Source organism: Falco punctatus (assembly GCF_963210335.1).
Source record: "Falco punctatus genome assembly, chromosome: 7".
Lineage (NCBI taxonomy): Eukaryota > Metazoa > Chordata > Aves > Falconiformes > Falconidae > Falco > Falco punctatus.
In genome coordinates this window covers 19,937,361-19,964,057 of record NC_137587.1, presented here as the reverse complement: position 1 = coordinate 19,964,057, position 26,697 = coordinate 19,937,361, and the positions used below count along the sequence as shown (strand labels likewise).

Below are 26,697 nucleotides of genomic sequence, written 5' to 3'. Positions count from 1 at the left end.
CATGTGACAAGAGAGGGGAGGGAAAAAACAAAAATCTTGGGAGTTACATAGCCCAGAAATTTATTGAATATTTTCTCAAATACATTTTGTATAGAACTGCTCAGCTGGCTTGATTTTGGTGCTCTCAGGAAAGATCATTAACAGATGCACTGAGCTGTAATCATCGATTAGGAATTGTTTTGTATAAAAACGTTAAGCATGGAGCTGCAACCCCCTTCTGGCCAAATCTGTGTCTTGTATTTGACTACACACCTTCCTTCAAAGGATTCAATTTTTGTGTAAGTTGCTGCATCAAATATTATTTGGAAGACCCTTTTACATTTTGGTCTTTTTAAAACAGTTAAACCCTTCTACATTTGACTCTGAAGTTTTCAATACTGGAAACGTTTAGTCCAGAGTGTTTGCAATGGAGACAATTTTCACATGGTCTCTCTTCTAAATATCCCAGAACATTTAGTCTTCAGTTTTGGCTTCCATTTCCTCTGCATCATCATCCCCATCCACTTCAGCGTTTTCCCTCTCCAGTCTTTCCAACTGCCTTGCAAGCTCAGTCTCATCTGTGTCAGTAACCACCTTGGGCTGAAAAAAACCAAACATATGGTAAACTGTCATAAAGGAACACCACATATAGTTGTAGACTCTGATTCTACATAAAGAGCAAGAGATAAAATACATCCTGAAGTCACACAATAAAACCCAGGAAAATCAGAACAGCCATTTGTTTATTTAAGGAACACAGAAGTTCAGGGTTGTTTTTTTCTAAAACTTCTCCTAGTACTATTGATCTTGCTCTATTTTAAAAATGTTGTGAGCAAAAAAAATAATTTTAGAATGTAATGTGTTCCTACCTCCATCTGCACATTAAAGACTCCCCTCTTCTCCTCAATTTTTTCTTTAATTACAGCCATGGCTTGATTCAGAACAGACAGTCCTTCAGTTCTCTCCAGTGTTGTAGTAGTCATCACATAACGAGGAGGGGCTATCAGATTAATCTAACACATTGTGGGGATGGGGTGGAAGGGGAGGGGAGGGGAAAAAACAAAAAGAAAACTCAGTAACAAAAACAAAGCCAGAAAAATATTGCAAGCAGAGTGAGCAACACTGTTCTGAAGGTACAATACGCAGAAGAAACAGTTTCCCATTAGAAAAACCCTTTCTAGAAGCATAAACAACTTGGACTGAAAGAGCAGACAAGAAAGAGCACAGCTTGTCTGATTTCCAGTATCAGCATTGATTATTTCCACATAGCATGTCTATTTAGACCACTCCTGTTAAGCAGAGAGAACATCCACTTTGCAGATCAGTAAAACAGCCCATCGCATGCTTTTTCAAACAATTAAGAGCGTTACAACTTGTACTTTTTTTTTTTTTTTTTTTTTAAGATGACCGAATAGGTGAACTTTTGCTTTTGTTACAAGAAACCATAAGAAAGCATTTTCAAAGACAGAAGTACTTTCAAGTTTCTTGGAAACACTTTTTCAGTAATATACTCAACATCCTAAAATTGTTGGGGAAGAAAAACTAGGCCTAGGTACAGCTGCCATTCTCCCAACACTCAGACGTATGTGGAGCAAACATTCCTTTTCTTACACAATCTTAGACCTGAAAATAAGATTTATTGCTCCCTACCTAAGGCTGCAGGCATGCAGTGTGCCAATACCAGACTTTAATAAATTGAAGAGAATACAGCTTCTTGAACTCGGGAAGCCACAGCACAGTCACAGAAACAACTGTCAGCACGCAGCTGAAAGGAAGCATGTTACAGACCTGCTAGAGAAGAATCAGAAAGCAAGATGGCTTCCCAGCCTCAGCTACGTGATTGTGACAACTACAGTTCACGTTATTTGTACCCGAGGGCAACAGGGAACTTTACTTCTGATTTCACTATTAAGACAGACACTTACTTTAATGGGCATATTCTCCGTGGAACAGTTCAGGCCTGCTCTCAAAGCTTCTTTTACTGCATCTATACCTTCATAACCATAACAAGCCACCTCAATATCTAGGGCAGAGGAATAAAAACAATAAATCTTCAAAATTACCTAAAGCTGTAGAATCTTTAAACCTTTTTAAGTTAAGCCTTAATAAAGCTTTTTAGCATCCAGTGTTCATCCTTCTTCAGTAGCTGCCAAAACTGAGGAAGGTTTCACTTTCTTGACTTGTAAGTTGAGGTAAAAGTCTTCCTAAATTCTTTAGACATACATTTTATACTGTGCTTGGAAAAGCCCAAATATGAAATGATACACCCACATCCACTCACCTCTCGCCCAACAAATTCAACAGAAATAATTATGTATTTTGCACAAAGATATGAAGATAAACAAGCAATAAATTCCAGAAAAAAAAAAGAAAGATCTACCAGAAAAACTGAAACTTAAAAAAGAACACATCCACAAATTCAAGAAATTCTGTCAGCAATTATACAGAGGCATACTGGCATCACTTGAGGAGCACTGCACTTTTTAATATTTTTTTTTTGATGTAAGTTATATTGACATATAGTTAAAATGGTAGTCAGCCATAGCTTTCTGTAGATGTTTGGAAATTAAGGCATAGACTAATGCTGGTCGTATCTGTAATACCCTGACAAAGATTTCTTTACGTATGTAGCAATGGTGCAAGACTAAGGCACACAGAGAAGTTTGTCTCACTTCTAGGTGACCAACAACAACCTGGTGATTCCCAGGTATCAGAAACAAATTCACAGAAGAGCATCCCAGTCAGACTCAAGATGAGGCTACAAGCCAATGGAAAGTTTCTATGCTTGTTTTGAAGACAAAACTGAAAACAACTTAGACCATCAGAGCAAAATACACAAGATGAAGTAAGAGAAAATGCTCGTCAGGTAACAAAACTCATGAAGTGCTATTCATATTAGAAATTTCATTCTTCATGGCAAACAAATCCTACTGACACTTTGAAGCCTATGCCAACTCATGGTAATCTAAAAAGCAGGTAAAGGAATTCTTCATTACCTTACTTTTTGCACTCTCTTCTTGACTTTGCTGTCATGTGGGTACAGCTTATCTTTCTCTCCACAGTAATCAACAAATAATAAAGTGCTAATACTCGTCAATACATCCTTGCAGAGCAGAGGCAATTTCTCAATCTAGTTAAAAATGTGACTCTGCTACATTGACTACCTGTTCAATGGCAAGCATACTTTTAGGCGGTTGTTAGCTGTACAACCAGATTTACAGTTTTTAAGTATGCCTTCTTAAGTACTGCAGTCACGTGCTTTTTCTGCCCACACTGAATTAAGAAGAGACAAAGTAGCTCATACATCTTATGAATACATCGGAGATGTGCCAGGTTTGAGATAATACATTCTGCTGAATGGTTTGTCATCAACCAGTTAGAAATACACCTAGCGCAGAGGCAGAACTATTTTCACATGTTCATGGGCAAGTGACTAAGACACATGTTGTAGCCATGCTGACAGAGACCAATCATCCCATTAGGGAACCAACAAATTTAACACTTTGGATAGTGAAAAAGAGTATTGTGGATGCAGTTAATAACTGTAAAATATTTAAATTCACCATATGCCAGTGCAATATGACAGACTGCATTATGTATCAGAACAATTACTTCGTGTCCCAAGGAATATGTAGTTCAGGGGAAAAAAACAAAAGCCAAAGCACCTTGCACTTTGGGATAGAACTCAAACAGGTGTTTTGCACGCAACCTTGATTAAGGTGTCTTAATTCTGAAAAGTTCCACTCAAATATCAGCATTCCAAACCACTAGTTTTAACTGAATTTATAGTTTGCAACAAGACACAATAACTTCAGTGTCAAGACTTGTTCAATGAACATCTGGAAAGAACTCACCAGCTCGGATTTTGACTGCTTGCGGTGTCAGACGTCTGTTAATATTGTCAATCAATACACGCCTCTCTTCCTCTGTCAGATCTAGGCTGTCCAGGATTGCAGGGTCTCTAAGCCAAGCAAAGCAATATTACAGAAGTTATATGGAAGTAGAATATGACACAACATTAACTTCTGGTACTATTTCAATATTCTTATGCATAATCCTAGAGATCTACTAGGCAAAGAAAACAGGGAAATTTCTTAAGAGTCCATTGAAACACTGGAAGAAAACACACACAGCAGTTTTCAAAGTATTTCCAATTGGAAGCATTATACAACAAAGCGGGTAAGTAGTTTACTCAATCTGTTCCTGGAAGGAAAGATCTGAATTATTTTTTTTTTTGGAGCAAAGGAAGGAGTTCTGTCCAGCTCCGTTTGTATACAATACACAGAATGAGACAAGTATCTAGTTGCTTAGTATTTACATTCCCTCCAATGTGAATAGAAAACCATACTGCATGAAAGAGAATCCATGATGAATCTGAGGTTTCCGTATTATTTTAGCATTTCATTCAAATGCAAGATTTTTGTCATTCCACAAGGTAACCTATACTTGTTCCATGTCATTCTGTACTTTTTAACAGTAACTGGATCACAGACAGACATTCATCTGCTGGCTACATTCTTGGCCAAAGAAAAGATAAAGGTTTTTTAAAATCACAAGCCAGTATTTCAAAATATGGAGACGAGAGGCAAACTCCTCTGCTGAATATAAATTAGCAGCTCTTATTTTAAGAGGTGCTGTCAATTCTCTATTGCTGTATTAATTTTATCCAAAATATATCCAAGACAGAGAACATAATCAAAAAGCTCCTCACAAAACCTGTCCCTGTTCTTCAGAGACAAGAGTTCCAGTTCCCTAAAAAACAAAACCACACGACCTACAATACTACTAGTAGGCAAACATGAACTAAAATGGCCCAAAACCCAAGAGGCAATATTGGGAGATTGGCCTCTGCTACTAGTAAAACATCATCTTTCATGGTTTTATATACTAAGTACAGATGGTAGAAGCACCAAACATAAGCAAACAGAACCCACAAATATGACAGGTTTTACACATAAAAATATGAACCTATATGGCAGAAGTGATTTAATGGACATGCAAATTCTGCTTCTTCATTTACAATCAATCCTGTTAAATCTTGGAGTTATTTTCATGTGCGTTTGGTAGGCATTCAACAAATAGGTCCCTGATGTTTAATTTTTACTGATAAGAGGGTAAATGCACTTTAAAGTTTTGCCACAGGTATCATGCCATGTGAAACCCCAAAACACTAATCTTCAGTACTTAGAAAGGAACAGCAAGTCAAATTCTTAGCGGGCACACTAAGCCCCTCGCAAGCACTTCAGTAAACACAGGAAGGCAACAATAAGCACGTTTTTCTGCTCAGCCACTATGGCTTTACGTAGGATCACAATGGGAACAAACAAGTTGCAGTCCATTGTCAGGAATCTTAATGCATTACTGATGGAAGCATGTTTTGAGAACAGACAGCTCCAGAAGTTTGTGCTCCAACCTGAATTTCAGATGAAAAATAAATGGCATGTGTGTTCAGGAATTTTTCTGAGAAGCTTGAACAGCCAGCGTAACAAGTTTTTGTGTTCTTCCAATACAGCTGTTCACTAAGTATTTATCAGTTACAGAATGATCTGGAATTCCTTCTGCAATGCACCAATTTGTCCTTTATCATTAAATCTGCTATCATTAGAAAATTATTATTCTGTGAAATAGAACACACCCAGTCTAAATGAGGATACAAGTTGCCTCTTCCACAAAACCACAGAGCTGGTTTTGAGCTGATCAAAATGCTACCAAGTACCCTGCTTCTTAAAGTCGACAGAATTTCTAAAATTTTATTAGTGCCATCTAGTGTTCAACTCACAGGTTTACGTGCTATAAAAGAGTAATACTGGAAATTATTATTGAGAAATCCAGTTTTAGATTGCCAATTTCATGATACAATCTTTAGAAGGGAACCAAAGGTTAATTCTGAAAGCAAATTAAAGTATCACACTCCATTAAAAAAATAATTAAGAGCAATCTGTATCAGTGCATATTCCCTTAGCATCACCATTTCCATTTCTTTCTGTCCATAATTCTATTTCTAAATTCCTAATTCCATTCCCATTCTTTAAGTTCGGAAGTGTAGGGAATTAACAAGCCAGCCTGTTACATTTAAAAAAAGAAACACTCTGCTTGTGCAGTGGAAGAGTGAGAGTCAGCTGTGAGTAGAAATGTCTTCAGACACAGAGGCAGACATTTTTTGTAACACCTGCTTGCGACTCACAGGCAAATTCTGACAGACAAACCAAGATCAGTGCTGCTTCTTCCGTTAGAAATGTCACAGGCTCATCTGTAGCAACAGAAATCTCTCCAGTGTTTCTTTTCTCACATGTTTCTTTTATACTTAAAACTTTATTCACCAATGCCTCAGTGGTTCTCCACATCAAATTCAATGACTGCTTTTAAAAGTCTGACATACACAGAGTGGCAGAGTTTAAGATGGATAAAAGCAAGTCAACTCCAAGCCTTCTTTCTGAAGAGCATTGGGAACTTGAAGAAAGCAGTAAGACAGGGAAATCTAGAATAAGCAACTAGAAGACTGATGTCAAAATTTACTAGGTTTACTTTACAAGTACAGTCTGCATACTAACATTGGGGGAAAAAAAACCCCAAAAACCAAATCAAAAGAACACTATGATGGATCTATTCCGGGAAACACTTCTCTGCAATTTGAAATAAGCCCCTAGAAGTAGAAAAGATGTCCTTACGAGACTGCATGCTTGAATGCATCATAAGCACCATATCCTGGTCTTTTGTACTTGTCATCAAATACCCAGGCAGTTCTCTGGAACAGACTCTCAAGCTGCTCATCCTTAGTGTACTCCAAGACTTCAGCAACATGGCGAAGGATGCTATAAACCTGGAACACAAAAGGAGTGTTAAAAAACCCAGAACAAATACTGAAAACAGACAAAAATTGAGAATAAAAAGTAGTATTTAATGGTAAGCCTTCTACTTGGAAGCATAAGTTCACACAATAGTAAGGGCAAGAGTCAATGCCTTAAACTACCTGCATCCCTTCTCAACAGAAGTTGTCCACAGTGTGCTAAACCAGCATATGCTTTTGGATTTCTGATCATTTAAATAAACCCTTTTACATCACAAATTTCAACTGACATCTTACTTGATCTATTCATTAAGAAGTAGCTTACCAGACCACTCACAGAGAGATAAATTGGTTTTATATATATCTGCATGGGTAAATGAGAATCAGAGCGTGACTAATACATGAGAACAAGACTTTATTTTCATACTGTCTTATATCTGTGCATTTTGGTTGCTCAGGAAAGACACTGAAAATACATAGTGCCTGAATATAACAAAGTAACTTACAGTCTTTGATTTTGTGAATTTGTCTTCACATTTGATTGCCTCCTCTGGAGAAACTCTTCTTTTTGACAAGTCAATATAACCTATTGGGGAAAACCATTTTGAAAGTGTCAGGCATTGTGCAAACTAAATCAAACTGCTTCAAGAGAAATGCATAAAGAATATACACTCTGGTTCAGGATTTGCCCCTTGCCTACATTATCCCTATGCGTTGCTACAGCAAGTAACAAAACAAAATCTCAATGCATTGGATCAAAACATGATCTAAATTAGGATATTAAATTACTCTTTCATCTGTAAATACTTACAAGGGTAAATCTGTTGTATGGCATTCTAGAAAATTACTGCCTTAATATTTTCTCTGCAAACTTAGAAGAAACGTTCACAATATTTCAGCAGTGATCCATTTTTATGTTGCTGTACACTGTTTTGGCAAAAATCACACCAATACACAAAAAAGCGAGTCTGACATATTTTTGTAGTGCTCCACTCAACTTCATTTAAGGTTGGCACTCCAACAGTTTCCTAATAAAGTAGGCCTGGCCTCAAATTCTGACTAACTCCTTGGATACCCTTTTGGGAGAACTGCCTGTGGAAAAAAAAAATAATCTTTTGAACCACTTCTTAGTAAACTGGAAAGGCCTCCATCTACTTCTCACAAACTACAGGTTCCCCAGAAGATCCAATAAGACCATGATGTGAATTCCAGATGTGTTTCTTTGTTAATAAGAGAACAAAATTAATTTTTAAGAGGAAGTATTCTTTCATTAGAGGTGCTGGGAAGCTTATTTCACTTTAGATCTATATGAATTAAGTTTCTTCTTGTCTTTCTTTCCTCTCTGCTTTCTCTTATCCTGTCATTCATTACTTAATCTCAGTGTTAACTGCAGTTTCAAAAATATTCTAGAAAAGCATGTTACTTGAGAAACATCACCCCAACGATCAGGTTTCTACGATAGGCACTCAGTGGTTATTTTTATTTCTTTATACCTGGATATAGATTTTAAAGATTGCATGGAACAGTATTATGAAAATCCCACACGTTCTAAATAATATACTAAAAAAACCTTTAGAGTAAAAGATATAAACGTTCAGAGAACAGGAAAAGACAGTTGCCTGTACAATCTCAAGTTGCAACCTCCAGAATTCATGTGGCAAATAACGACATACATGTCATCTATTTTATAGTCAAGGTTCAAGACACGTTCACGAACAGGATGGACTGTGAGCATTAAATGCTCATCATTCAGATTTTTATTTCTACATCAGATCATCCTTCTCTTCAGTTACGACTTAGAAAATCTACATAGGTATCAAAAGAAAAATCCACTTCACTATAGTTCATTGACCAAACATGGAGCCAGTGAGGACCCACTTAGAGCAAATCTTTCCTGATGTGATCGACCTTCACTATCCCAATTCAGAAAGGACATAGAAGTACAGGAAGAATAATGCATATTGTTCTTATAATGCAAAATTATAATAATTCAAATACTATATGCAAAATTATAATAAATGCAACAAGCCAGCCTGTTGCATTTAAAAAGAGAAACACTCTGCTTGTGCAGTGGAAGAGTGAGAGTCAGCTGTGAGTAGAAATGTCTTCAGACACAGAGGCAGACATTTTTTGTAACACCTGCTTGCGACTCACAGGCAAATTCTGACAGACAAACCAAGATCAGTGCTGCTTCTTCCGTTAGAAATGTCACAGGCTCATCTGTAGCAACAGAAATCTCTCCAGTGTTTCTTTTCTCACATGTTTCTTTTATACTTAAAACTTTATTCACCAATGCCTCAGTGGTTCTCCACATCAAATTCAATGACTGCTTTTAAAAGTCTGACATACACAGAGTGGCAGAGTTTAAGATGGATAAAAGCAAGTCAACTCCAAGCCTTCTTTCTGAAGAGCATTGGGAACCTGAAGAAAGCAGTAAGACAGGGAAATCTAGAATAAGCAACTGGAAGACTGATGTCAAAATTTACTAGGTGTACTCTACAAGTACAATCTGCATACTAACATTGCGGGAAAAAAAAAAAACCCAAAAACTGAAATAACATTTATAATAATGCAAAAAGATAGCACAATGATGGTCTTTATTGCTTACGTGCCTTAAGAAAAAAACCTTTGGCAAAACCAATGGATAGCTAAGCCACACAGTTTATCTGCATTTCTCTCTATGAATTCCGTCTTGATATAGCTCACCACATTCCCAAATACCTTTCTCTTTGTCAACTCTTATGACCACAACGCATTCATTCCTCCCGATGCGGATGAGTTTGTTTATGGAACGAATACGTCTTCTGGATAGCTCACTGAGAAGGATCATGCCTTCGATATTGTTGTACTCCAGTAGGCTGACGTAGGCTCCCATTTCAGCAATGGACCGAACGTTGACCATCACTACATCTTCCACTTCTGGAAATTTATGCTGGTAGAATCTACAGCTTAGTCCTGGCATTCTGGAATTTGAGCAGAAAGAAACAAAGATTTTATTTCACAGTACCTCACTTCCTTCTCCTATAAACATGGTAAAAAAATCAGCAAGGGACAGCGAGGATAGAAAGGAACACTGGTGCAAAAAGTTGCCAATTATAAAAACAAGGCTTGTACAATTCACGCTTAGATTTTAATAGAAATTAAATAACAAATTAACTAGTATTTTAGTATTACCACAATCATTTGATGAGATGCAAAATTTTTGCATTAAAGTAGAAGCAGCTTGCTACCCAGAGTTTATTATTCACTTCAACTGTCACAGTACCCATACATAGCACACCGTAGCGAAGAGACTTCAAGTGGTGAAAAGGTGGCGCTGCACACCTTAAGATTCATCTACATGGGTATGCACATGAAGCTGTGTAAAATTTTAAATCAGGATTTTAACAACACGAGGATAATATGGGAGAGAAGCCTGCAGTGCTCACAAAGATATTTGTATGCACATAAGACAGAATATGAGAGGCTGAGAAAATAAGAGGTAGAGTGAAGCTTCTGTAATACTGAAAAGGAGCAGACCCTACACTCCAGAAGATGACTTTCTAAACTCAGCACAAGATGTTTGGAATAATCCTGTAAGACCGGCTCCCGAGGCCACCTGTCAGCAAAGAGAAAAAGGCAATCTCAGAACAGAAGATGGAACTAGTCTGACATGAATGAAGCATTAAAAAAAAAACCAAAACCAAAAACCCCAAAAATCCCAAACACCTGAAAAGCAGCATAGGATTCTTTCATTATAAATTAAAAAAAAAATAAATTAATGCTTCATAATCATGTAGTGACAAGAAGGAATGCTTAAACTGCTTAGTTTTCCTGATGATGAATCCAGAGTCATCACCACTAACCAGTTTAGTTCATTTCCTTTTGTCTAGGTCTAAAAGTTTCACACAGAAAGCTTCCTACAGAACTAGCAGAGGCAAAAGTCGCACTCCTTCAGAAGGTTTGCTGTATTCACCATTTTAAAGTTTTACTCTTGATCTTTCCAGCAGTGCTAATGCTTTCTAGTTACACGAGAACTTAAAAAGAGAATAAGATGGCGATGCCAAGTGCTACGTACACATGGCCACACAATTTAGAAGACTGTGCCCACCCTTATTTCCATTCCTAACTTTCAGAAAGGGAAAATACAGACTAGTAAAGGATTCCAAAAACATTCCTCTAAAGGTTCCATATAATTTGAAGCCGAACAAAGAACTCCAAGATTAAAAATTTTACAGTTCACTTTTCTAGTCCACTTAACAGAGTTCAGCTCAATCCTACATGTCTACTTACGCGACACATAACAAAGATACATTGCAAAGCAACAAACCCCGACCACTGCAAGCAGGAACGGACAAACGCTGCTCTGCACACAGAGCATCCCACTCTCTCCACAGACACCAACTTTTTATTTTGGCCTTCTAAGGCTCAGGAGCAACTCAGTGCCCACAGCACAATGCTGGAAACCATCGCTCCCAGACGCTAGAAACGCCTGGGCAAAGGTTTAGGGCCCCACGGCTGCACAGCGCCCTGAGGGAACCGGCAAAAACAGGGTAACTCCTGGGCAGGCCCCCCCGGCCGCCGGAGCGCGGCTGACGCGCAGGGCCCAGCGGCCCCCCGGAGGGAGGCGGCCCCCGGGGCGGCCGGGCCGGGAACAGCCCCTCGCTGCGCCGTCAGGGCGAGCGGCGGGCCGGCCCCGGGAGCGCGGCCCGCGGGCGGGACAGTTCGCAGCTGCAGCGCCGGCCCCGCCAGGGCCCCGGCTCCCGGGCCCAGCCCCCGGGCCCGGCTCTCGGCCACGCCGGGTGTCCCCCCGGCCCCGCGGGCTCACAGCAGCGCCCCAGCCCGGAGGGGCCGGGCCCGGAGGCGCGGCGGGGACGCGGCCGGTACCTGCCGACGGCTGAGGGGTTCCGCTCTGCGTTTGCGGCCCGGAATTTCGCGCTGGTCCCGCTCCTGCCTCAGCGTGCGCCCGGCCACCACCGCCCCACTGCGCAGGCGCCAGCCCGCCCCGCCCCGCTCCTCCGCACGCCAGCACGGCGCCCCGGCACCATGGAGTCTGAGCGCCGAGGCAGAAGGCCGGCCTTTGCTAGAGCGCCCCCCCGGGACCGGCCGCTGGGAGCAAGGCGAGTGGATGGAGGCGGAGACCTCCGGCTGTGACAAACAGACCCGGGAGCCAATCACGTCACTTTCTTCCCGGCCCCGGGGGCACGTGATCACGGCGACAGCCTCGGGAGGGGGAGCGGCGCCGGCATCCGGGTGCTTCCTCCGCCGGGGCGGCCCCTCGCAGGGGCGGGTACAGCGGGGACGGCGTCACGTGACGGTGGCGGCGGCGGCGACTGCGGTGACAGCCGGAGCGGGCCCCGCCGCCCTGTGCCCCGCCTGCGCCCGCCGCCACCACCATGTCGGGCAAGGACCGCATCGAGATCTTCCCTTCGCGGATGTGAGTGGCCGCCGGGCCGCGCCGCGCGTCGGGGCGGGCTGGGGGCGCCGCGGGGCAGGCTGGGGGGTGCCGCGGGGCGGCCTCCGCCGCTGCCCCCACCGCTCCGGCTGAGGGGCGAGCGGCGCCCGGGCCACCCCCCGCGCGGCCCTGGAGGGGCGAGCGACCCCGGGCCCGGCTGGTGCCCCGGGCGGGAGCGGCGGGGGCTCGGGGCCGTGCCGGGGCAGCGGGAGCGGCGGGCTCGGGGCCGTGCCGGGCGTCCTCAGGGCTCCACTTCCCACCTGGGCTCCGGCGCTGGAGATCGTTTTGTTGGCGGCGTGTCCGCTGCTGCCCCTGGCGCTCTGCGCCTGCTGGGGGGCTCTGCCTCTGGCTTTGTGTAAAACGCCGCGATAAGCAGCTGAAGGCCGCGGTTAGATCTCAGGTTTTCTTGTCAGGCTCAAAATTAGCTCTGTCAGCCCTCAGAGGGCCATTGCAGGGCCTGCTACCAAGACGCAAGCAGCTTCGAGAGTGTATGTGTGTGCGTGGCTACCAAAAATCATGCAATTATGCAAACCTTTATGTTAAAAAGAACCATTTGTAGAATATATGTATAAGAAAAAATGTACATAGCGAACCATTGCTTCCTTTTTTAATAGATGGTACTGCTGTACAAGAAGTTGGCCACAGTATTTAAAAAAGGAAGTGAAAAGGCCTAAAGTCCTGTGGACAGACAAATAATTTTCCAGATCCTGACGGCAAACTATTTGTCATGGAATCAGATGTCTCCTGACAAGGCTTAGAAAGCTGCCAGCCTTGGAATGAACACAAACAATTGAAACTGATCTGCTAATAAAATTGCTGTTTTAATAATGCTGTTCAGTTTCTCTTCAGAACTCTCCAGGACAGAAAGACTTTGCCTTAAGCTGAAAGGCTGTTTCAAATCTTACATAAAATTGGGTTGAAGCCTGCATGTAGTCTTTATAAAAAGATGCCTTGCGGGACGGAAAATCTCAAATGTAAAAGAATAATTATTTCCCCGTGTATGAGCTCAGGACATAGGCAATAACAGTTTATATGAAAAGACCAAGACATTACATGGTAAAGGTTCCGTTTTGAAACTTAGTTCAGAAATAAGTTATTGCATATATAAAGTCATCTGGTCTTACTCACGCTCTTTGATAGTGCTCTTTTCATTCAGCTTACATGTCCAGGGAGGAGGCACTTCAATTACTTTTAAAAGGCATCTGATTTTGTGGGCTGATATGTCATTGTGGCAAGAAGGTGGTGATGTACAAAGCCCTAATACTTAGGAGCCCTGTTTCAAATGAGGCAACATACCAATAATGTGGCTGATGTTCTGATAGGGATGTAAATTAGGAAGATGGCCTGCCTCTGCAACAGTTATTTTTGTTAACTGACAGAATTTCAAAAGGTTTGGGTGGTTTTGGGTTTTTATCTTTATGAAGTGGCTTGCTGGTATGAGCGTCTTCTGTGCTGGATATTATAAAAGCTGCTCAGTCTCCTTGACAGTAAACAAGACTTTATGCAGTTTCAGAGCCTGTGAAATCTTGCTTGAACTAGAAGGTCAGCCAGTCTCTGGCAGGTGGTAAACAGAGACCTGCTTGTTGTGAAAATAAAGCTGCCTTTTTGACTTTGTTTTTTTTTTTTTTATCATAAACATTCAGAAAGGTTATTTGTGCTTTTCAGTCATAAGTACTTTGTACACATTAATGGAGCTATTCTCATCACATGCCAGTAGATGTGGAAAGTAATGGATTGCACTTTGTGGGTAGAATCTTAATTATACTTAACTTTTTCCAAGGTCAGAGAGGAAGTGTGTAAGGTTTCTTTCTCTTCACATTGAGTTGACTTAAGTATTGTCCTTTGTGTGTAGTGGCTGTGTGTACAAAGGTGTAGCTTAAGTTAGCACAGCTTGTGCTTTTTGTAGTATAGTTCCTGATATTCTAGTTAACTTAAATCAAAAAGATTCCTGAAATTAAAATAGACTGCACAGCAGAGAGGGAAGGAAGGTTTGCATCCTTCTTCAGTTCCTAATTCTGTACAAGAAACCTGTCAGCGTGGTACTGGAAGTAAAGGATAGATATACAATGCTACAGCTGGCTTAGCAATATCCCTTTTAAATTGATGCTACTTCTGATTGTCTTAAATGGCTTGTAAATCTCCTCTGCAGCATATGGAAGATACAGAATCATTGTATATTCTTTCTTTAAACCAGAATGTACAACTGCTGTATCTTGTTGCTCTGTATAATCAGAACACAGCAACAACAGTTGTTGAACACGAAGAATTTGCTGTGTTTTCCGATTTTGAGAAGATGACGTAGCAGTAAAAGAGCTTAAAAGCAGTACCAGTGTCTCACTGACAGTGGACTTTTGGGGTAGTTTGATTTCTGGTACTTGTAAGTCATGAGGGAAAATGAGCACTTATTTCCTATTATGGAAGAGCTGAAAAATTACTTGTCTTTTCCATGATCTTTGACTTCACAGATAATAACTTTGTAATTCTCCTTGATGATGGACATAAATATAATAAATTCCCTTGATTTTAAATGGGAATATAAAATTCTATCTTGAAGTGGCTATCCTGTTTTACTGCACTGATGTTGCTTGGTTGCTTCATAATTTCAGTTATGTGCACATTGGAATACCTTGCATAAATTTTTTCCTAACCCCTTCAGATGATGCAGGACATTTTCACTTAAACAGGGCTCAGACCATCATGAAGGCTCGTTTGAAAGGAGCCCAAACGGGTCGTAACCTCTTGAAGAAGAAATCTGATGCTTTGACACTTCGATTCAGGCAGATCCTTAAAAAAATTATTGAGGTAGGTAAATTAGAATTTTCCTCTGTTTGGCTCACTTTATTTGAAATCTGTCTTTTTCTGTCAGTTGTGCATTCCTGTTCTGCTAATTTCTTTAGGTAGGCTGGAAGGTAGGACAATTTTGTGGATAACCTGGTTTTTGTAAATGAGACTACTGAGGATAGATGAGCAGAATTATGTTTTTCTGGCTGCAATGATACAGAGATTTTGTGTGAGTTAATATGCCTCACCTCCTTCCAGCCACTCCTGGGCTCTGCTTTCTTTTGTGTCCCAAGTTCCCTAGCATCATTTCTACATTACAGGGAGTTCGCTCTGATGCTGCCAAATACTTTCAGGAGTGGATTTAACATGTTGTGTAGCCCTGTTTTTGTTGTTTTATCTTGCTTGAGAGGATACTGCAGATTTATGTTTCCTGCACGAGGAGGTACACTAGAAAGCAGTTTTGTCGAGCTGGAACTTGTTCCTTTATGAAGAAACATGGAGTCCTGCATCTTCCTTTGCAACATGAATGACAAATCTAAGATACTCAGTAGAGCTTAATATGGCTTGTTATGTTCTACCATACTAGATGGGTTTTAGTTGTACTGCTCTGGCTGCAACTGCTATCCATGGTTAGCAGCGGTGCTTTGTTCCCATGCTGTAGACAAGCTCTTTGCACTCTGTACTTTTGTTCCTGTAGACTAATATACGAAGGCTCTTGCTTCTCAACAGCATGTGTTTTAGCTTCAAGTGTGTAAAAATTGAGGAAAAAAGGAAGCAGGAGGAAGGCGCAGCTTCACAAAGCTGCATAAATCTTTATGTTGAACACCAACTTCAGCTGTCTCATAGTATTCAGTACAATATCAAGTTAGAGTGCTTTCCTACCCAGCCATTTTATTGTTGCAATTTAGCCCCTATATAGTAGAATTGTATGATTATTAAGACAGACAAGTCTTCTGCCGTTTCTGTGAGTTCCACACTGGATCAAGGAAAGATCTGAAACACTTCTATTTCTGTCAGTCACCTGGGACTTAAAACTTGCAATTTGACAGTAAGCTACACACAGAGGACTTTCTGATGCTTTTAATTCTCATTCTTCTCTTTATGCTGTTAGTTATGTATCCTGGAAAAGGAGTAACAATGTGCCTTGTAGTTGCTGCCTTTTTTTTTTTTTTCTTCCCCCCCCCCCCCCCCCAACAGACTAAGATGCTGATGGGTGAGGTGATGAGAGAAGCTGCCTTTTCACTTGCTGAGGCAAAATTTACAGCAGGAGATTTCAGGTGAGGATTGCTGATCTTCCGGATGTCCTACCTGTGGGAAGGAGCTAGCAAAAATTGTTGTTTCCTCTTTTGGAAAAAAGTAAAATTCTTAAATGCACTTTAAAAAGGAAAAAAAAAAAGAGTGGACAAGGTAGGACAGGATGAACTGAATGAATTCCATTAGGTAAAGGTGGGAGACATCGTTGCAGGAGAGAGATAATTTGCATAATGAAAAGAAAATGTATATTCCATTGAAAGCTAAACAAAGTGGAAAGATTAACAGAATTTACTTCATGTACAAATCCTTGATTTGAGAAGGCGTTGCTTTTGCAGTTGGACTGTAAAATGTAGGGTAACAAGAATTTATAGTGGAGTATTGGATTATTTATTATTTTGATCTTTCTTGTGAATTTGAGGGCCAGATGTAAAGTGTGTTCTTTTCTTCCATTAAGTGATACAGTCATTTTACTAACTATTCTAACCTAATTGACCTCTTCCCTCACTAGGGCTAGTGAGGACTATATGTGAGAGGGGAAATGCATCTTTTTCCTCCAGTAGGATATTTCGAAATTGTATTCCAATAAATCACAGTTCTAACTAGGGTGTTTGTGTAATTCATTCAAGTGTGCATAGATCTTCTGGAATAAATTTGGGGAACTGTTAATGATTCAGCTGATGGCACTGCCAATTAATGGGGAAGAACTAAGTGATCAGATACAGTAGTAATCTGTGTGCTGCTGGAGAAAAGTATTTTTGCCCTTTTATTTGGATATGGTGCCGTTTCCTGTCCTAACCAGGTGCAGTGTTTAGCTATAAACAGTAGTCAGATTCCACCCTGTAAGCAAACTGTACATCAATAAAAGAGCTGGCTATGCGTGACCTGTTCTTGGAAGACCTTAAGACACTTCAGAATTCTTCAAGACAAACTGTTGTACAAGCTTAAGTTTGATAATATAATAAAGTTAGTGGGTAAATAAACTCAAAAACATTCTGAAAGGACAGCTACGTACAAACTCAAATGAACAAAATATTGTGGCCTTGGTCCGCAATGAAGCCTTGAAATTCCTTCACTTTTATTGGGAAAAAACCTCTTAATTTTGATTAGACTCATTAATTTTAATTATCTATTAAAATATTTTAAAGTAATTTGCCAGATAGCTGGCTAGTTTTTAGCTATGCTTTGAATACTTGGTCTGAGACATTTCTAAAGTTACATTTCACAGACTCTGTGTCTTGTACATTTCCAAACATTGCTGTAAACATACTTCTTCCAAAGCTGCTCCAGTAGTTTCAAAGGCTGTGCAATGAATGGCATAGAGAATGGAGCTGAAGACAATTTCCAAATCTTTACAGCTGTTTGATAACTACTTGATCTTGTATATATACTTAATGGACCACTTCAGCTTTTCTGATTAAGGTGTATGTTTTCTTCTTTACAGTACCACTGTGATCCAAAATGTGAACAAAGCTCAAGTCAAGATCAGAGCTAAAAAAGACAATGTAGCAGGTGACTTTTCCATACTATGAGTATTTCAACTCTTAAGGGAATTGTGGGAGGAGGCTCTGAAATACGCAGAAATGTATCCAAACACTGTCTCCACTTTATTTCTCTTATTCATCTAACAGGAACACTTGTAGTTTGCTGGGTTTTTTCACATACAGCATATAATTTTTATATTTAGTTATCCACCTGTCATAAAATCGAGTGTGGGTTAAATGCAGTCCAATTTCTAGATCTTCAGACAAAGCGTAACTTCCATAGACCTTTGCTGAAAAACATATTAGGAAATTAAGTATCAAAAATTAAATAAGTTTCAGGAAATTAAATGTCAATAATTGTCTATGAAGAAAACAAAAAATATAAACCAGGATTGAATGGCTAACATATTTCTTAAGTACAGGGACTATGTTACAAAACAGAAACATAGTAAAACTGAACACTGAATAAACCAGAATACTTCTCTGAATTTTTCATGTCTAGATCTCTGTGATCTCAACACAATTTGATATTCCATATTAATGTGTCAGAACCAGCATGACTTAATCATTCCAAGCTATATACATGGAAGATGTTGGAAACAAAGCTTCTGATTTTAATTAATTTATTAGAAGCAAATGGGGTAAAAGTGAGTTGTACCTAATAAATCTATAACTCTTTATGTCTCTTACAAACATTCTTGTTCACTTTTTTCAGGTGTAACCTTGCCAGTTTTTGAGCATTACCAGGAAGGAGGAGACAGTAAGTACAAAACAAGTATTTTCTATCTTACACATACCTGTGGCGATTTTATACTAATAAAAAACTACTTCTCATGTCATGTTTTGCTGATAGGCCCTTTTACATCATAGGCATGGGTGTACTTAATTCCTCTATGATGCTTTGTCCTGTTCCTGTGACATGGAGGATTAGGGACTACAGTGGATTTTGATTTCCTAAATTACTGAGTTTTTCAGATGAGGAGGAGGCTTGTCTTGAATTACCAGGTTTTGAGACTGGCAGATCTTCCTGTGGACATGCACAACAATGATCTGCAGTAACGTAAACCACTATAAAGACAATTTGTTAATGGGCAAAGGCTTTAGCTTGTCATTTGCTGAGCTGTCTGTATCCCTGTAGTTTGTAAAGCACCAATTTTTACCGAGTAAGAAAACACCATAGTAGCAATAGCAACAAATGTTACTTGATTATTTTTATTCAGGCTATGAGCTGACTGGCTTGGCCAGAGGTGGAGAACAGCTGGCTAAGCTGAAGAGGAACTATGCCAAAGCTGTGGAGTTGCTTGTGGAACTGGCCTCCTTACAGGTTGGTGAGGAAAAAAAGGGGATCATGGTTTTCTCACTTCTGAATGAAAATAACATAGTCTCAGTGAGTGTAGCTTAATTCTTTGAGCTGTACTGTACTCCGTTAGTCCCAGTGCTGTACAAAGTTGCAAACCTTTTCCAGTCATAAAACAGTTATATCACTGCTCCAAGTCAGTCCTTATTCCTCGATGCCAAGAAGAAACTTTCTTTGGGGAGTTGGTATTTGTAACTGTTAATATGCAGTATTCAGTGTGTTACTAACATTAGTAGAAAAAAGTCTGCTTCTACCATGAATGTAGTCTGTAAAGCTACATACATTACAGACTTGGCTTTGGCTTTCAAGTGCTGTTTGGTTTCATGTATAGAATTGATAGAAATGCTGAATCTGTCTTGTTGTGTATTAATTATTTAATCCCATTCCATCAGACATCCTTTGTTACTTTGGATGAAGCCATTAAAATAACAAACAGACGTGTGAATGCAATTGAACATGGTGAGTATTTTTCTATTTGGGATGCATAATGTTTTTCTGTCTCCATGCAAGATGTGGAGTAGGGTCATGGAAGCCACTCCCCTTTTGACTGCTTTCTTAGTAGTAGTAGGATTTCTAACCAGTTCAAGAACTCTTCAGAAAGCATTACAATGAAGCATATTGCAAGTAAGAAAAACAAATTAAAAGCCCAGTGGAATGGACCAGAGTACAGAGAGATAAGTGAATATGCAAACATTAAAAAATAATCAGGAAGATGTATTGAAACCTACAGAACAAAGATTCCACTAACACATTCTGGAGTCTTTGCTACTGACTTTAATTTATTTGGTCAAGTCTGTTGACTAGAAACAAAAGACAGGATGTTTCTATGCGTTAAGATGTTCTGACAGGATAATAGCTTTTAAAATGTGGTGGTGTCCAGTGGAGAGCTGGTTACTTTTTTTTTTTTTTTTGTTTTGGATGGAATCACAGAGCAGGCATCCAGAGAGAGATCTTGGTAACCTATTCAGGTTTGTGTTACGGGAAACAGAACAGTCTTGGTGTCAATACTCTGGTATTCTTCTTCCATCTGAATTCCTTATCCTTCACATTCTTGTTTGTAAATCTGTTTCTTGCAATTTCTTAAGTACTGTGTAGGTGCAGTATCACTGTGATTCCTTTTGCTGCAGTATCCAGGGTGCTTTGGTTATTTCAAGTTCCTTTCTGACTTGTCGATGGCTCAGATGTAATCATCTTTGCATGTATGCAGTAACTTATTTCAGTACGTGACTCTAAACTGTCCTTTTCAGTACTGTTTCATAGGCTTGTTAGTTTGAACATGCAGGCCTTATCTGTAGCTTATCACTCTGCAAATTCGACTGTAGAAAAGGTTTCCTCTGCAGCCTTCCAAGCAACCTTGGTAGTGCTGATAACAGCTTTCTCCTTTCAAGAAGTGGGTCTGACACACAGCTTGCCTCGTTGGGTGTTAAAGCTTTGTTTAATGTCTTACCTCTTCCCTTGTGGTGGTGTTCTATTTGAATATTTGTTTTCATGATGGCTTTTTCAATCAGATCAGAATTATGTGAGTGAAAGTTCAATATAGAAAGTATCTGAAAGAATGTGATGGAAAAACATAGTTTTAATTTGTCTTGCCTACCTCTTGCAGGACTTCAACCACTTCCATGGGGAAAAAGGACCGTACAGACAATCAGGGATCAGTGCTTACTGATTCCATTGCATCTTTCCAAAGAACATGCTATGGGAGATACTGTGATGTTCAGAGTGCTAGTTTAGTCCTGGACTTACTGATGAGAACAGTTTTGTGTACTTGTCCATAATGAAATAGTATGATCTTTCATGAATGACATTTAAATTTCCCCTAGCCGAAAGAATTACTGTATTGACTTTAAACAACCATCGGTGCACTGTGTTAGATAACTTCCTGGCTAATGTAACAGCAGTCCAACATCTTCCTTATTTACATTGTTTTAGTGATCATTCCCAGGATCGAGCGTACTCTTTCTTATATCATCACAGAACTGGATGAACGAGAACGAGAGGAATTCTACAGGTAAATACCTAAAAGAACACTAGACTTGTCTCTTCAATAGGCTATTCCTCAGAAAGGACTTAGGAGAACTATTCACTAAATCTGAGAGCAAACACTTTTAAACATGACCTGGTTCTTAACTGCAGATTGATTTCCCAGAGCTGGGTACTTTGGAGATCTGCAATTACTTGTCTGAAAGTTAGAAATGAATCCCTACCATTAGGTTGTACATAGCTGTCATTATCATTCTTCCAGAGGGAACGACTTGATTACGCTGTGCTTTACAAGGACACCTCTGCCACTGAGGTCAGTGTTCTGGGCTACCCGAGGCAGAAATGTCAAACCTGAAATTAATTAAAGAAGAATTAACTTCAAGACAAGCAGAGTAGTATAACAGTGTTTAAGTTCAAGAATATAGTTTGGATGAAAATTTTCTATGGCAGCTAGCAACAAAAGCCTTTTGCTATTTGTTCCAGGATTTTCATTTCCTGGGAAACTTCTCCATGCAGCTTTATCACATCCAGGTTGTATGGCTGGGTTGATGCTAGACTGTTTTATGAAAACGTGTTTATTTCACAGATAAACCACATTCCTCTTCACAGGTTAAAGAAGATCCAGGAAAAGAAAAAAGTATTGAAAGAAAAATCTGAGAAAGAACGGGAGCTGCGGAGGGCTGCTGGAGGGGAACGTGAACCAGCCAATCTCTTAGCAGAAGAGAAGGATGAAGACCTTCTCTTTGAATAACCCAGCACAGTTGTCTATGGAGCAGGGGACCCAGCATACAGAATGTCCAATTGCGATATAATTCAGGACACGTTGCCTCAATGATACTTCTTGTGGCTTCTCAGTTGGTGTATATGCAAGTCTTGAGTTGCATTAATGGATTGTGGATTTCTCCTGGGACATTAGAAATCTGGGAACTTGACTGTGGCATAGGGGGAAAAGGAGAGATGAGTCAGGTGCTTTATTATCAGGAAAGCCTTCTATTGTGTGTTCAGCCTGTTTCTTCACTTAGTAGGAATGACTGTCCATAGCTGTGGTTTCTGCAGGATAGCTCTGGATTTGCCTAAACGTATTCTTTGATTGTTCCCCTTCCTAGTGGAAGCAGAGGAAAATGTTTTTTTTTAGGGAGGGAGATACATTAACATTCTTTACTGCTGAACTATTCATGTTCAAGTTGCTTAAAGCAGGTATTGGCACAGCTGAAGGTGAATGCCAGTAAAGGCAACTCCAGTTTTCTAACCTGTTGATGAAATCCACAGTTTTCTGTGATTTTTGTTGCACGATTGTTACCATTGGCCTAAAACATCTATGGTTTTAATTAGGGGTTCTGCCAACTTGTGTACTGTCTGTGCTAGAAACAAGTAAAAATTTAAATGCTAAATAATCTGGTGTTTGGCTCAAGTTGCTAGAAGGTGGTGGTCTTCAAAGCTTGTCATGTTGATTTCAGAACCAAACCTTTGCTTCATGCCCTATCCCCAACTCAGAATCTACACTGTGCACATCTCTTTTCAGCCTGTGCCCACATTCACTTAACCTCTACTGCTTTAGATAAGTAACCAAGGAGAAGTGGCTCCCTCCTGCCACAAACACGTAGAAGCTCTTTTCAAATATCCAGCTACATGTCGATCCAAATCATCACAACCGGCAGAATGGCAAGCAAAGCAGGGTTGAACATAGAGTAGTCCATCCTTACTATGATTCTTCATGTCCTAGGCTGATCAGGGGAGTCTAGGAGAGTAGCTGATAAGCAGTCTGTCACTGAACGCTGGTCCATTTGAAGCGCTGTTTTCCTAAAGACATAAGTTTGCAATCAGCAAATATGCCATAGCAGTAGTACCAGAGACAATGTACTAGTATTACTAGTCTCTTCAAGCATCTTGTTTTAAACATGATCCAGCACTTAACTGCAGATGCAGGGTAAGTGCAAGGAAATGAATTTCTATTAACACCTTAAAAAAGTCATTTTATAATTGAAGCACAAGGCCATTTCTTTTCTCTCTTGAAGCTGAAGGCAGCACAGCAGAATAGTAAGTCCATACAGTGTCGTAAGGTACAGGTCCAGCTTGAAAGAGAGAAACTGCAGATCTGAGGACGTTACCTCTCCCACTGGATGCATGGTGTCAGAAGGAAGAGAGAACGTCCTCGAGGGCACTGATGGGTCACAGCATCTTTCACGCATTCAGCAAAATGGCAGAAAGAAGACTCCCGAGATCCACTACAAGAAGTAAAATTGTACAGTGATTTATTTTAAATTTAGAAATATTTTACATTTTTACATTAGTGTGCAGTTCATGATGTCTCGAAATACAGAGTGCAGATACACATCTAAAAGTACAATGTGAGGCTAACCACAGGTCTCAAAGTTACCTTAATTACTTAAGGCATTAACCACCCCCATCTTACATTTAAAAAAAGTCACATATAATTACATTCCAAAAAATCTTTCATGCAATTCAGCTAGCAGTTATTTTTAGTTAAATCTGGACTGGTAAAATTGCAGACACCCCCCATTTCAGTCTGATACAGCTCAGTACAAAGGCTGTGATAAGGTTGAAGCGTTTCACTAGTCAAGTTTGCATATTTTCTTTTACTGTCAGGGGAATCAACACACATTCATTAAAGAAGACAGAATAATTTCTTACGGAAGGTAGTTCCAGGTCCAAGCTGGCAGCAGCAGATGGACAGCCAGGTACATTTTGCAGTGCTGCTCAAGACTTCCCTTTCAGCAGGAGACAAAGCTAACATCGGTTATAGACTATCATAGCACCTCTCTACATGGATGTCAGTGAGTACTGTGTGCCTTGGGAATTAAGGGAGTAGAGCTAAACTTCAAGCAACATTCTTTAAGTCTACATTCAAAAGCATATTTGTATAAAAACAGCTTCTGTGCACAATTTCAGAAAAACTCAGAGACAAACGTTAGTCAAATACATTAATGGCATGAATTACTGTGACTGACACTTCCTATGAATGCTGAATACCTAAGGGGGTTCAGCAACCATCCTGAGGCGATTGTGACTGCAAGAATTTGGACAGTACCTATGTAGCTGAGCTAGATTACCCTTAAATGAACGTTTTACTGCTCTGCTTTCCACCTTCTTGTCCAGCTATGAAACAGTCAATACCAGAAAGCCTAATATATCTACAATAATTTTTCTTAGAAGAATTAATACAATATTTTGTCATCTATGAAACACTGCCTTATCCACTATACCTGAACACTGTAGTTGTCATAACCTATGGATTAAACAGAGAATATGCCTGCAATGTGAGGCAAAAAAGCCATTATTTTGAATACCCAGTCCTTGGGCCAACAACTAGCATGTTATTATTTCTGAATTAAACTAAAGATACAGTTTCCAACTCCTTTTCTTTCTGAAGGGTCATTACTCATCCCCACTAATTTCTTAATTGTTTTTCAGCCCTAAATACTAGTTCAACCAGCAAATAATTTTGCTTTTAACAAGACAGGAATGCACTCTATACTTCCATTTTCCAATACAAAAACGTACTGAGTGTTAGTTCAGTAACTAGGTTATCTGACAATTTTGGTTTTACCTGCTCTATACTTTCAGCTCTCTAACTATGGGTGTGAATTTGTTCCATAACATTTGAAGAAAGAATATATGCAAGACAGAATGGAAAAAATTAACTACTTTTTCATCCTTCAACATTATACAGGAGTGAACTACACATTGACCTAACTCCAGTGTTTTACCTGTAGGAACAAAAGAAAACACCATGGCTAAAATTGAGATATTCACAGTCAAGGTTCTTTGTGCTATTTGAAACCAGAACAGCCAAGATACTACTATTTAGTTAGCTTCAGCAACAGAACAGCCCTACTGCACATGCATAACCTTAGTAGTTAAACCTTCACAGCTCAGAATCATTTGAGGATGCAGAATGCTCCCATCTGCTTTGCAGAACACAACTAGGATACAAACAGACCTAGCCTTTCATTCATTTGTTTTGAGTTTTCTGTTTGCTCTAACCACTACAAATATTCCCCTTTCTTGTGACTTCTCAGTCAGTTACCAGTGTTTTACACATACTTTCACTGCAGTACTGAGCAAATGCAGGACAGTATGTTAGCTAGTGAATGACAACACTCATTTATAACAGTAGCTACATTCAGCTATTTTAATTCCAGTTAGTTATCCATTAGACCAACAGCCACAAGATGAACCATTTGCAGAGATTAAAAAACCCCACTATCTTCCAATGTTCAGCACATCAGTCTGTTTTAGTCAGTATGCTGTTATAAAACATGAGAACTTAAGTTGATTTTTAAGCGGCATGTCTTATAACTATATATTCTTCACAAAAATATAACCTCTGCCTTTCTAAATATTTCTACAGATCTGTGGAAAACAGCGGCTCACATCAGTCAATATGTTTTAAAGAAAATTCCATAAAAATATCACATCTAAAAGATCAATATAATATTCATCTTTGATTGGACCTAAAAGAATGTGCAGTCAAATCTGATTTAAAAAGTCTGACTAAAAAGACACAAGGATTGAAATATTTACATTATACACATTTTCCAATTACAGTGCTATTAGAAAGTGGAATGTTTGAGAATTAAAATATTAACTAAAGCTCACAGGGCAGCTCCAGACCAGAGCAGCATCTTCATTCTGGTTATTTTTTGAACAGGAGAGATTTCTCATATTAATGTTTTTCATGTGTACATTTATTTCTCTGCCCAATGATCTGTGGAAATATGCTCCTGAACTACCATCACATCCCACAAAGTCATTAAGTTAAGTGTTAAATAACATTCATATTTATAACTATGTGACAGCATGGACTGTATATACACACACATATACTTTGATTTCATAAGGGTGATTCTAGGTAAAAAAGGGTAGATTTATGTATAAAAGTAGTTGCTAGAAAAATCTATCTAAAGCTTTAGAATTTAGTACTGACAAGGTCTCCATTTCTAGACCACAGAGAAAGAAGACTTGGACAATCTTTACATCAGTTAAATCGGCTCACAAGCTGATTAGCGTATTTTTCCAGTAATACGCAATTCCACTGGCAAAGGATGCAGCAGCCACTGAGGTCTAGGGCTCACATGCATTTATACTAGAATTGGGCAGACCTACACGCGATCTCCTTGGAGAGATTACTAGATTGAAGTCCATTTGTCCCTTGAAATTACTCTCTCATCGTAGCCAGGTAGAGGGCACCCACTGGGGTTCTGTGTCGAGTTTGTTTATTAACCGAAGTAACTCCTGATACGCCTTATCAAGATCAGAATTCACAATTGCTGTGTCAAAGTAGTGGCCATTGTTCTGTTCCATCTCCCTCGTCTTCTCTATGATTTCTCTCAGCTCTTCTGGCTGCAATCAGAAACAGAGCATTAGTGTATGCCTGTAAGCCTCTACGCCGCAGCAGCAGTGCAGGGAAAGGTAACCACCTGACTCAAGAAAAGTTTTTTACGCAAGTTTTCATGGTATTGCTATCAGCTGTTGAACAGTTTACAACACTGAACTGTGACACACATTTGAAGGGTGACGGCACTCAAGGCAGTCCTTCCTGATTGGCCATAAATGGCAAACAGTAAATAACTGGCCCAGACTGAAGTAAATTAAGATGATCTAGCACTGCTCATTTTATGAC

The 26,697-nt window shown here is 39.8% G+C and overlaps 3 protein-coding genes across 3 annotated transcripts in view; 1 reads left to right on the top strand and 2 right to left on the bottom strand.

Moving 5' to 3' along the window:
• Positions 1-43: 43 nt before the first annotated feature.
• Positions 44-11,774, bottom strand: EIF2S1 (eukaryotic translation initiation factor 2 subunit alpha). Its single transcript, XM_080396476.1, has 8 exons — positions 11,633-11,774; positions 9,488-9,729; positions 7,273-7,352; positions 6,648-6,799; positions 3,834-3,940; positions 1,905-2,002; positions 849-992; positions 44-579 (listed from the first exon to the last, which is right to left on the bottom strand). The coding sequence occupies exons 2-8, from the start codon at positions 9,726-9,728 to the stop codon at positions 454-456; spliced, it is 948 nt and encodes a 315-aa protein (XP_080252602.1). The 5' UTR covers position 9,729; positions 11,633-11,774; the 3' UTR covers positions 44-453.
• A 223-nt stretch (positions 11,775-11,997) lies between these two features.
• ATP6V1D (ATPase H+ transporting V1 subunit D) lies at positions 11,998-22,447 on the top strand. Its single transcript, XM_080396477.1, has 9 exons — positions 11,998-12,182; positions 14,885-15,002; positions 16,179-16,258; positions 17,677-17,744; positions 18,432-18,476; positions 18,937-19,040; positions 19,466-19,532; positions 21,003-21,081; positions 21,663-22,447. Exons 1-9 carry the CDS (start codon positions 12,142-12,144, stop codon positions 21,802-21,804), a joined length of 744 nt encoding a protein of 247 aa, XP_080252603.1. The 5' UTR covers positions 11,998-12,141; the 3' UTR covers positions 21,805-22,447.
• A 2,745-nt stretch (positions 22,448-25,192) lies between these two features.
• PALS1 (protein associated with LIN7 1, MAGUK p55 family member) overlaps positions 25,193-26,697 on the bottom strand; it is a 42,200-nt gene continuing 40,695 nt past the window's right edge. Inside the window, exon 16 of the mRNA XM_080396494.1 lies at positions 25,193-26,417. Coding sequence (XP_080252620.1) covers positions 26,241-26,417 — 177 coding nt within the window. The 3' untranslated portion in view covers positions 25,193-26,240. The remainder of the gene's footprint in view (positions 26,418-26,697) is intronic.